We start from the raw sequence: 12,450 nt of genomic DNA on the forward strand, positions 1-12,450 counted from the left end.
GCTCTTCAAAAGGCTCATCTGGCGGAGACAAGGCTGCCAAGTTGGGTACTACACATTCGTACCCAGATACGAGAGTTGTTTGCCTCATTGAATGTGCTTGCTAGTAACCCATCTAGTTATTCGTTCCTATAAATATCACCTTTTCCATAGTTAGGTACTCTAAGAAGCGGATGGCTTTTACAGATGTCACGAGGCGCAGCAACTCTACAAAGACGGAAACTGCCTGTACAAGGCTGGTTTGTTGGCCAAGGCCCGTAATTCTTGGCAATAAGTCAACTTTAACATATGTGTCATCGGATCAAGCCCTGCCGTGTTGCCCAATATAGTAACGATATATCGTGGTTTCGCTCGTCTACATCCCTGAAATCATTGGTCCGCCGTGAATCGCCGCGGAAGCAATTATGCGGCGTGTCGTGGATTCTAGACTCGAAGCGGCGAAGGCACCCTTTGCGCCGGAAATGTACACGCCGAAATACTGCATGTTGGAGTACGGCAGCACGGCAGCACGGCAGCACGGCAAGGCTATGCAATGCATTGCTACACCGTTACACTGCATACGGTGACAGGACGGCACACGTCATGGAAATGGGAAGAAGCATCTGAAACGATGCTTTAGTTTGCAGCCTCAGCGCTTATGTTGATGGAGCTGAAGAGACCCAGGCCAGGCGGCTAAATGGATGGCTCCCGGCAACATTGCGGCGCGTCTTGGCATTTGACGAATATCAGCCTGATAGCATATAGCAAGTAATGTAATGCGTGAATAAAATGATAAGAAGAGCAATAAAAGATACAAAAGGTGGAAAGGGGAAAAGTTTAAGGAAATTATGAAAGGAGAATGAAGTTATGAAAGGGAAATGAAGTTATGAAAGGAGAATGAAGTAATGAAAGGAGAATGAAGTTATGAAAGGAGAATGAAGTTATGAAAAGAGAATGAAATTATGAAAAGAGAATGATGATGGCATCTCCATTACAAGAGTCTCGTTTGTGAGGCCAATGTGGCGAATACCTTCATGAACTGCATATAAGCTCAGCCTTGAAAAGCTTGAAAAACGCATATATCCCAATCGAGACAAGATTTGAGGTACCAGCATGTGGTAGGGTTCCCAATTGGACGGGCGTAGCTCAGAACGAAATAGCCTATCATTGCCAGACGTGTAGGCTTATTACCCCAGAGTAGAGCTTATCATGCAGGAGTGTGAAGTGTAGCGCTGGGATAGGGCGATGGGCCGGAGTCAATCGGCTGCTGGCAAAGATCTGCCAGCTGAATTAGCCCCAAACGAGAGTTTGTGATGGATGTTGGCCCATTCTTGCGTTTTAGCTCGCCCATTAGGCAATTAAAGTCGGTTGAGAGCTGCAGCAAGTGGGTGTGCGAGAGAGTTTAAGGGTTGTGCGGGGACCTGACTCGGATTGAGTTCAGTTGAGTTGTTGAGTTCTCGTGTTGCCGTCGATCACATGGATAGTGTTGAGGCTGTCAGGATCATTTCGTCCGATGGCTGCTTGCTACTACCTATCAAGGATTAAACAAGATTCTCGGCCGAGATACGACGCAGAGAGAGAGAGTCTTGTAGAGGTCCTGTAGGCGGGTTGCATCAAACCAATAGCAATACGGGATGGGCCGATGCCGACTCCAATAGCATCGTCAATGCAATCCCGGAGAAGAACGTCGACCCGGCCTCAACTAGGCTAAATGCAGATGGTGATACTGGCAGAGATGGCAGTTGGAGAAACGTGACATGGATCGGTTCCGTGGCCGTGACCACCATCGTGTCACCCCAAAGCGACAGAGTCTAATACCAATAGTAGAAGCTCTAGCAGCTGCTAGTCCTGCCATGCGCGGTGAGCCCAGAAACATAATCGTGCAGAGAGTAGTAGATGGAGGTTGCCAGAAGCGAGCTGCATACTACAGGATGTACATGCACAGCAGCCGCTATGCAATGCGGGCGCAGCGTAAAGTCGAGCTACGGCCCTGCCTACCTATACGGAGTCGGTGATACGAGGAGCGACGAGCGCCTCGCCGATGGATGGATTCTGATTCTCCGAGCCTGATACGGAGGCGCAGCGTCGGATAAACCAGATTGCGGCATGACGTGACGATGGCTGCATGTTGATGTTGACGCTGATGTTGGTGTTGGAGACGGAGATGGATAAATCTGAAACTTGCTGAGTTGAGTGCTGCAATACAATACAGGCACAAGCAAGCACTGCAGCCGGCTACATGCAGCTGGTAGCGGTACGCAGCACACAGCCTGTAACGGGTATTTGCGGCAAGGACGGGCAAGTACATGTACTCGACACGGCCGCTTTGTCCATTTCGTGCCTTACATCTTACATGCACCCTGATCAACTCCGAGGCTGGCTGTATCAATGCAGTGAATACAGGTATTGGACGCAGCCGTATAAGCGTGCATTCATACTAATGCAGCAGGATGAATCCATCCGCTGACCCCTCTTACAGCTGGTATCTGGTAGATTATAGTAGTATCTGGTACTTGGATGTCGGTGATTTGTATGCAATACGTGTAGCATGTTAGTAGGTATTACGGGGAAAAGGCCGTGGGAGGCGGCGAAAAGAGAGATGCAAAGAGGTGGCATTGAATTCCACCTGCCAAACCGAACCACTGCTGTTATCCAGGCTCGGCTAGTCCATGTCCATACCTTAGTATTAGTATTTAGAGAGAAACAGTAGTAAATAGAGACGGCACGGTACGGTACGGTACAGGAAGACGCCTTTGCTTGAGAACCGCCCTTTGTAACCCCCATCCATTCCTACCATCTGCAAAGCGCCAGGACAAGAGGGCAGCAGAATTCCCCCTTCAGTCCCCCTCTGTCCCGGATTGTATCTGCCGGTAGTGCTCGTGACCCGTGGCTCTGCCCGGTGAGGAAAACAAGGACATTCGGCGCTTCTCAATCATAGACACTCCGTATATCAAGTACTGGACTAAGTCCTACATAAGGTAGAGGCAATCGCCAGTGCCCAGCCGAGTGCTGTAAAGATCCCTTGATGGGCGGGGCCTTTTGTGCGGGTTACATGTACCGGGTACGAGGCACTGCATTCATTCAATATTAACCCACCTCATCCATTTCATTTTTTCTCAGCGGTCGTGCCGGACAGCCAACCCGCTCTGGGCTTGGAAGCCCTTTCGACGATAAATACGTGTGTTACAGCCTTTGGAAAGTATACTAGAAGGATCAGATGCTACGTACCCACCGGTTTCTAGATCTGGATATTCCAAGCCTTGCCATCAGCACATACCAAGGTACTGTAGGCATTTGTCTTTTTAGTCAGACGCGAGAAAGGTGCCTAGGTAGTAGGTAGGTAGGTAGGTAGATTAGATGCCACTTGCAATCACGTGGCATGGATAGAGCCATAGTATGCATCAGGTATGTGTAAGAACCTCCATCGTCATAGACGAGACAAAAAGGATGTATGTCGCAGTGCCTGGCTCAGAGAAAGCCAAAATATCCTCAGATCGGACGAAATAAACGCGTCTTGGCGTCGCGCGAATCCCCGTGCGTGCACTCGCTGCTTGTACTCGATACCTGAGGTCGGTACCTTGTAGCAGACCAGAACCAGCAGGAACCCTTAACCTTGCCCTCCGTACCATGCAACATTCATTCGCAGTGACTGATCGACGGGAACACGGCTTATGTAAGGCAATATAGGGATAGCGCAATCCTGAGCCTCGGATTCTCTGCAGCGCGTTGCCGTTGTCTGAAACGATGCGGTCATGCCAGCAGCACAAACGTATTACTAGCAATGCCATTACTATTCAGGTTATCCCTTTTTGCTGCTGAGTCCATCAATGTTGCGCGGGCAGCGCTACCGGTACCTTTTTGCAGATCCCATGCCAGCCGTCACCCCTCCAACCTGTACACTTTCTGTGCAAGTATGCAGTACCTGCTCGTTGGCCAGACACGAGAAACGCAAAGATGGGGGTTAAAGGGGGGGGGCCGCCACTCACTGCCTTGCGGAGATGACCATGGACAAGTTGCGAAGTACATTATACGGAGTACAGCATTATCGCATCTGAAGGTTCTCGTGCCGGATCTCTCCAGCAGCTTCCCCTGGCTTTGACTGTTAAAGTGGCGGGTACTGGTACCTACCTAGGTACCTAGGTACTATGCTTGTTTGCCCACTACGACTACCATAGCCGTAGGTGCTCAGCTGGTCAATGACGGTGACTGATGGCTCGCATGGACTGCGTTATGGAAGCAGCGGCAGCAAAAGACCCGACAATGAAGAATCTTTGCTTTGGAAAAGATCATTTGATGCGGATGCCGGATGAAAGCCAATTGCCCATGAGGGATGCCGGCGCTACTTGCAGAGCATGGGCTCAGTCTGCATAAGGGCAGTAGTAAGTGCATGTCGTCGAGTACCCCGTAGCAGTGCTAGGGACGGACGGAGGTTGCTGGCGATGCAACTGGCACCGATGCATCTCCCAGCAGCAGCCGGCACTGCCAATCATGGGAGATTTGATGGATTTCATGTTTACAGCAATGTTCCTTGACGCTGCCCGGCATAGGCTAATACCTGGTGCCTACCTAGTGCTAGGTAGGCACCTACTACCTAGTAGTAGGTTGGACATAACACACAGCATGGAAGGTATTGTTCCCGTGCTTCAGGTAGGGGATGTCGATTCAAACTGAAAAGTCGCCAAAGACCCTCATGCCTAGTAATTTTTTAGAATTCGTCTACGCAGACTCCCAGCTGGGGAGCCATTTCCAGCAGCAAGATTGGCGAAATTCCTTCATTCTGGAACACGAGGACCTGAAGCGTGCGAATCTGCACAATGGAGCCTCCGGCACGCCCCCGGCGGTGGGCACCGCTGCAGTACTAATGTGCGTCCTTCCAGTCATGTTGTAGAGCCCCTAGGCCGCCGCGGCTGCTGTAGATTCCGCGTTACAGGCACCGGGGCAGTTTGCTGCTAGCGCCCCGACCACCTGCTGGCATCGGTTGGTGCATGTGGTGCAGCGCAGTGCAGTGGACATGTCAATTCCACTGAGCACTGCAGCCAGTCCCGCTAGGGCTAAGGCGCATGGCCGCTGTACCAGTACTCGTCCTCGGTACATGCGTCATGCCAGCATGGCCATCTCATCTCACGGCTGAGGTATCCAGTACTTGCCGGCCTTGGTTCCGTTAAACTTGGGTTCTGCTGTATCGTGGTATCAGATGAACTCTCCAAGCGCCATCAGGCACTGCTTGGCTCGCATTGGCTACCAGCCAAGCTGAATGCGCGTGCCTGTGTCTCGAGAGGGCTCGAAGCTGCCATGGGAGACCTGGTTCCTGGGTTTGGCGCAGCACCCAACTGGAAATTCAAGGGCCTGCTTAGCAACCCGGCTCTTGTCTCGCCTCCTGTCGCGAACAGCCCACCACCCTGTCCAATGACAGCGGCCCTGCCCACGGCGATGAGTAGCAGATACAAGCTACTGGAGCGCAAGCCCACTAAAAACGGTAAAGCCCAGCACATCATAGGCTGCGTGCGAGTTTGCATTGGTTGTTATCCCCAAAAGAGAGAGAGCCAAGCAAATTAGAGTCACAGACATCAAAGTCTGCTTGCTCGCTCTCCAAGAGAGAAAGATGCACGGCTGCATCGCAAATAGAATACCTACTAGCAACAGAAACTGAATCTGGCATCAAGAAGAACACTCGCAACGCACAACACACCTGTACAAGCAGCGTTCAGCTGCCATTGGGCGCGCTGTTTCTTCACCCCAGAAGTAGTGCCGAAAGGGGGGTGAGCCCCAGATCCAGGAGGGCAGCGCTGGCTCCCGATTGAGGTCGCCGCGCAGGTCACGGGTACTTGCCGCAATACCTGCACCCACGGGTACCCGCTACATGCGCCGCGGGCCTGGCAAGGTACCGCTACTCCGTGGGTGGAGGCTTTGCACCACACCTTCACCTCTCTTCGCTCGCTGACCTGCATTCACAAGTTCCCCATCCTGCAGCAACACCTGCTCGCGGACGGCATCTCGACGTTGTCTGGTCTGCATCGTGTTTTTGTCATCACTCGCTTTCCTTCTTCTTCTTGTCGTCCCTGTTTCCCTTTTCCCTGGTGCCCTCTCGCACGCTCTGACGCCCTGCTGCTCGTCAAGCCCGCAACGCCTGTCGCCGCCGCCTCAAGTGCTGCCGACCAAGTCAATTCCCTCGATACCTCGCCAACCGAACCCCCCTTTTGCGTCTGCCATTGCTCGCTCGCTTCCCAGGCTCTGCGTCTCGCCTGTGGCCTCACGTCTCTGCCCTGCTCTCACTCCCCTCGCCTCTGCCGATACCCTCATCGCCCGCCGAAGCCTTGGGGCTGCGCTTCTGCCGTCGCCGATTCTTCCTGCCGCCAGCCAGTGGGCCCGCAAAGCGCAGCATCTGGTCGCGATTCTCCAGCAGAAATCTCGCTTTTCGAATCTGCCCCCCTCTCTCGCCTCGCATAACCTGCTCCTCTGATTTTTCTTGCCTCTTTTTTTTTTTTTTAATTCGCCCTCTGCGCTCGAGACACCCAGGCGGAGCCATCACCAATCGCAGCCCTCGCGAACACCGCCGCTGTATTGCCCCCCCTTCTCACGACAGACAAGCATCTAGTCACCGACCAGCCAGCTCGGTCAGCTGCAGACGTCATCTCGGCAGGCTGCTTTTGCTCTGCTCGTCTCTCTAGAGTCGGAAGGCTTCTCGTTCCATGGACACTCGGACTCAGGCGTCCGAAACTCAGCATTCTTACCCCCCCAGTCCGTGGACGTCGACGACACCGACAACTCCAAACGGGCTGACGGCGCATACCCCGGACGGGTCCCAGGACGCTGCCGCCGCGAACCTGCAATTCACTCCTCCCATCGACATCCTCCCGCTGCTCCTCTCTCCTCAGCAGTCCCTATATCACGCCCAGCTCCTTCATTACAACAAGCTCATCTCCCCGGCTCGTGGGGGCGGCCTGCAGTCGGCGCCACTTCCCCCGGTTGTGTCTTCTCCCCACGTACAGGCTACGTCTAGGTCGCGATCTTCTAGCAAAGCATCGCTGAGGGATAGCACCACCACTCCTAAGGGAAATACGACTGGAGGCCATGGGAGCCGCACACACCAGGGCTCAGACAAAAGCCGAACGGTTATAACGTCGAAAGAGGTGCCGCCCAAGATGCCTGCGAAGCTAGCGGCCGATGCGTCCAAGAACTTCCACCACCGAGCGATAGCTAGATCCTCGTCGCCCCATGGGCTCTCCCATTCCAGTTCTGTGCCATCAACGCCGCATCAGCATGCCCGCCAATTCTCCTTTGAATCCCGGGAGCCATCGCCCAACAACGGCAACAATCACTCACCGCGCTCAGCCTACTCCGAGACGAACAGCGCATTGCCCTCGCTGCGGCCGCTGCCGCCGCGATTAGGAGGCTGCAAATATGAGACAGCGCAGGTAAATTCGAGGAGGAGAATACCGTACTCGACTGGAAGCGAGCGCTTGGAGAAGCTGGATTTGAAAACCGTCAAAAGCAAGCTATCAGAGAGCGAAGAGAAAAAGCTGGCCGCAGATATGAATGAAATTTACAACAAACTGCTGCCTACAGATAAAATTGAAGAGGATAGGCGGAAGCTGGTTAACAAGCTGGAGATGATATTCAATGATGAGTGGCCGGGGCACGACATCAAAGTGCACCTTTTCGGCTCGTCTGGTAATCTGTTGTGTTCAGACGACTCTGACGGTATGTTCCCCTGTTTGCGTTTCATCCAAAAACACAGTGTAGTGCTTGACTTCTAACGCGTAAATACTTAGTTGATATTTGCATTACGACGCCATGGCATGAGATGGAAGACGTCTGCATGATAGCTGACCTTCTTGCCCGACGTATGTTTACCGCCTTTCTTATCCCCCCCCCCCCCCCCTCTCTCTTCTTTCCTTCTCGGAAGCTAATATGAATATATAGGGGGCATGGAGAAGGTTGTTTGCATCTCTGCAGCCAAGGTTCCCATTGTCAAGATATGGGATCCTGAGCTCGGCCTTGCGTGTGATATGAACGTTAACAACACTCTGGCGCTCGAGAACACCCGAATGGTGCGGACATATGTTGAGACCGACCCGCGCGTACGGCAGTTGGCCATGATTTTGAAGCATTGGACGCGGAGGAGGATTATCAACGATGCTGGTAAGAACTTTTTGCCTCCCCATTCTTCTTTGGCCTGCATGATGAGACTCATACTTTTCTACCTTGCCACCTCTCCTTCTTTTTTTTTTGTCCTAACATGATTGCAGCTTTTGGAGGTACTCTGAGTTCATATACTTGGATTTGTCTTATTATCGCGTTTTTGCAGCTGAGGAACCCTGCGGTTTTACCGGCGCTGCACCAATTGCCACATAAGACTACCAAGCCGGATGGGGCTGTCAGCGACTTTGCTGATAACCTCAAGAAACTCAAGGGGTTTGGCAACAAAAACAAGTCGAGCGAAGCTGAACTTCTCTTTCAGTTTTTTCGATTTTATGCGCATGAATTCGATTACGACAAGCACGTCCTTTCCGTACGGCAGGGCAAGCTGATCACCAAGCAAGAGAAGAAATGGCACTATGCTATGAATAACCAGCTTTGCGTAGAAGAGCCGTTCAACACGTCTCGCAACCTCGGCAATACGGCAGACGAATACTCGTTTCGTGGCCTTCACATGGAGCTCCGACGGGCGTTTGACCTGATTTCCAACGCCAAGTTGGAAGAGGCCTGCGAGCAGTACGTTTATCCGAAAGAGGAAGAGAGAGTTTGGTCTCGGCCGGCCACACAGCCTCGGCCGGCGCTGCTGCGGAGTTCGTCGCAAACTCATCCTTCTGGACGAGGCGGTCGCGGTGGCCATCGCGGCGGCCGACATAGCAACAACTATCACCGCACCGGCGGGTCAAATATCAGGAGAGCATCATCAACTACGCCTACCTACGACCCGAACATGTTTGTCCAGCCTGTCAACATGCAGCAGGATATGACATGGTTTGCGGCTGCCGCTGCGGCTGCCGCTGGTAACCAGTACCCGTTCCCATTCGCTCAGCAGGACTTGATGCAGATGGCCTACCAGGAGAGCATGCGCCAGCAGCTCCACCATCTCTATGCGCAGCAGCAGTCGCCGGCATTCATGGCCCACCAAACCATGGGTCAGCAGAGGATGTCTCCCAACAACACGGCATCTGGCCAGCAGCCCCCCACCGATCGATCCCGAACAAATTCGTTTGATACTGCCCCAATCGGTGCCACGTTGCGGCCTGATTTATATGCCCTCTACGGCATGGGCATAAATCAGCAGTTCTACGCGCAGGCAACGGGCTATGGAACCTATCCCTCTTCGCCGGTAACGTCCAACGGCATCGGGCCAGAGTTTCGCCGTCCTTTGCAGAGATCCACGGTTACATCGGATAATGGCATTTCAGCTTCATCGAGCTCACTAAGGTCACAGTCTCAGCCTGCCTCGCGATCGCCGTCTACGGCACACAGCCGGGCTGCCTACACCCCCGGTATTGGTCCTTCAAGCGTACCAGGCTATGCTCCAAGACATATGCATGGCGTGACCATTCCCAACTTCATGTCCGACGATGCTGATCTAGATGACGGATCAAAGGCCTCTTCAGATTCGCCACAGTCCGAAACAGAGAACAGATCTAATAATGGGCTCTTGGGGGCACGGGGTTTGAGTCCAAGCCAGCAGTCGCTACTACCCCATAGCCATAGTCCTACGACGAACGGCATAGCATTTGGGGACGTTGCAAGCCAGTCATCCAGCCCAAGAAGGCGTCGGTTGTCGACAGATCAGCTGCCCCAAACCATATTGGACAGGCGGATGAGGAGGACCTCTCGGTCACCTTCACCCCTCGACCATTCTCGGACGATTCCCTCGTCGCCTCTTGCCACAGCCCCCTTCCCTGGAGTTGGCCAGGCTCAGAACAAGAATGTGGCGACGAGACCTGTAGTCGTCAATGGATCGGGCCTCAAGAGTAGTATGATTGCCGCGTCAAATCAGGGACAAAAGGACTCCTTGGCAGCCGAGGAGTGTGCCATGGCAAAGATTGATAACGCTCTGCACATCAATACGATACCGTCAGCGACTGGCGCAGACGTGCAGAGTAGCCAGCCATCGCTGGCACCAGCCCCTTCCCTGCCAGCGACGGCGGCAGATCGTCCACCTGTTATTGTTAACGGCTCTAATAGCAAGCCAGCTATGCCTCCTGCCGAGGATGCTTCGTTTAGAGATAGAATTGCCATGATGGGTTCATATCAGACGGCTCCATACGGGATGCCGCAAGATGTTTTACAGGCCAATGGCATGACGAGACTTCCGCCCTCGACAAAACAGCGTCTCATGTCCAGGCAAGCCCAGAACGGCGTGATTGCTCCTCTGGATCTTGCCATTTCTGATCACCGCAAAGCTATGGTAGCCGAGATAGCCCACCTATCTCCTGTCTACGAGACCCAGACGTCATCTCCGACTGCCACACGGAAGCCAGATGCACCCGCGGTCAGCACCGGCAAGACTGTCCATGAAAAGGTAGACGCTAAGGCAGACATCAAAATCACTCATGAGGAGACGGCTAAACCCGCGGCCAAGGCTGAAGACAAAGTTCAGCCGGCTCGGGAGAACCAGAAGTCATCAAAGACGCAAAAGTCAACAGCTCAGAGCAATCAGCGTAACAATACCCAGCGTGAGAATGGTCACGTTCGAAGTGCCAAGAGCGATGGCGACAGCGGCTGGCAAAAGGCCGGCAAAGGGAAGAAGAAGGGTTCGAGTGGGCTTGCGCAAGCCGCGCATGCGGAGCAGCCACCAAAAAGCGACTCGGAGCGAAAAGGAGGCTGAACATATATATGTATGCAACATGAATGACGGCGATGACGATGACGGTTTTCTATCTTGTTTTTTCTCTCCATCTTTTTAATAAAAAACAAAATACAAAAGGATGCTCCAAAGGATTTACATCTAGCATAAGGCGGCAAAAAAATTGAAAGGCGAAAAAAAAAGATACCACAGCTACGCGGAGCTCGTCAATTCTGCTCATCAATATGAGAAAATGATTATAATGGCGACGTTGGATAGGGGAAGCATCCGTGGCCGCGACAACCAGAGTCATGTACCTGTATTGGGAGGAAGGGCGGGAACGTTTTGCTTGTACAAATGACGCAACCAAAAGATGAAGAAAAGCTGCATTATTCTCAACAAAGCAGCTACGAGGGCCCTTGGATCTGCCTATGTGTGAATTGCATGGCCGAAAGACAGAGTATGTTGCATGCGTGTACGTATGTATGGCTGGCGGATGAAGCAAAAACAAAAATGATGACAAAAAAATAAAGAGAAAAAGACGCACAAAGAGAGGAAGAATTACAACGCAACGTCCACGAATGATATATCACAGTACAGCAAAGATCCAGGAAGAGCTTTGACGGAAAGGACACTGGACGGAAACAACGGAGAGAAAGAGGAATTGATACATATACATCATGGCTGGGGAAGGGTGGAAAGGCGTTTGCATCAATGAAAGCTCAGAGCTGAAAACTCGATAATACTTTATGTCATGTTTTTATTTGTGCTTTTTTTTTCTTTTACCCTTATTGCTATTTTTTTTCTTTGTCTGCAAATGGAGCACAAACACAAACCAGCGGCATTAGATGGAATGTTACAAAAAGCATTTAAGAAAGATTACGGACAGCAAATAAATGAAAGCGTAAATTAAAAAGATGTATGTGGCGCGCTCTCGCATTGTTTTGCTTGATGGACTCGACGTTTTCACTCTACTTGTATGAAGCTCTTGATGATGGAATTGGTGGTTATGGAATTTTTGTTGTTGTTTTTTTGCAGGTTGTTTTTGAGTATGGTGAGGGTGGATGTTATAATATACATACATGTATGACATTTTGCACCTCGAATAGAATGGTATAGAAATATATGTTTTTGATTTAATCATTGTATCAGTTGACTTGATCATGAGGGAATAGGGGTTAATCGATCGGTAGGTGCTTGCATATTTTACGCATAGAGCTCCCTGAATCATCAAGGAAGATGTGTGTGCCCTTGCTCTCTAGTAATTGCATGAGAAGATGGCGATGTATTCTTCTTCTTTCTATATTATCGGATGTAATTGGTGGTTGTCGAGATGTATTTTATTGGTTCTATGTGTTTGTGTTTATCTGGCTCAGTAATGGGTTTTGGATGATGTTCCTAGAAAGTCTCCTCAGTTGGCAGTGTTTCGCGATATAATTACCTTTTTCTTTCCTTGGCGTTTTCCAACTTCCGGCCATTAGCTTTGATCGTCCTACCTATGGCTCTTGTTGCATCTGTCATATGGTGTGATGTTGCAACTCGCGGGGCTGAATGTATCCTTGTTTCCTGGGGACGGATGGGGCAGTGATGTAACCTCGTGTTTGACAGCTGCAAGTGAAATGTGAAAACTTTGGGGCTACTCGTAAGACATGATGTTACCTGGTGTTGTGCTAGTATTGTTCTTGAAATTTAAACAA

General features: G+C 51.6%; 2 protein-coding genes across 2 annotated transcripts; both read left to right on the forward strand.

Moving 5' to 3' along the window:
- Positions 1–4,666: 4,666 nt before the first annotated feature.
- On the forward strand, positions 4,667–6,436 carry TrAFT101_010560 (uncharacterized protein; the record flags this gene model as incomplete). Its single annotated transcript, XM_066129005.1, has 5 exons — positions 4,667–4,839; positions 4,907–4,953; positions 5,171–5,452; positions 5,747–5,978; positions 6,094–6,436. The coding sequence occupies 5 exons, from the start codon at positions 4,667–4,669 to the stop codon at positions 6,434–6,436; spliced, it is 1,077 nt and encodes a 358-aa protein (XP_065985134.1).
- Positions 5,953–11,867, forward strand: TrAFT101_010561 (uncharacterized protein). Its single transcript, XM_024901385.2, has 4 exons — positions 5,953–7,677; positions 7,749–7,820; positions 7,900–8,118; positions 8,226–11,867. Exons 1-4 carry the CDS (start codon positions 6,666–6,668, stop codon positions 10,793–10,795), a joined length of 3,873 nt encoding a protein of 1,290 aa, XP_024755390.2. The 5' UTR covers positions 5,953–6,665; the 3' UTR covers positions 10,796–11,867.
- The last annotated feature ends 583 nt before the right edge of the window (positions 11,868–12,450 follow it).

Source organism: Trichoderma asperellum, chromosome 6 (assembly GCF_020647865.1).
Source record: "Trichoderma asperellum chromosome 6, complete sequence".
NCBI lineage: Eukaryota > Fungi > Ascomycota > Sordariomycetes > Hypocreales > Hypocreaceae > Trichoderma > Trichoderma asperellum.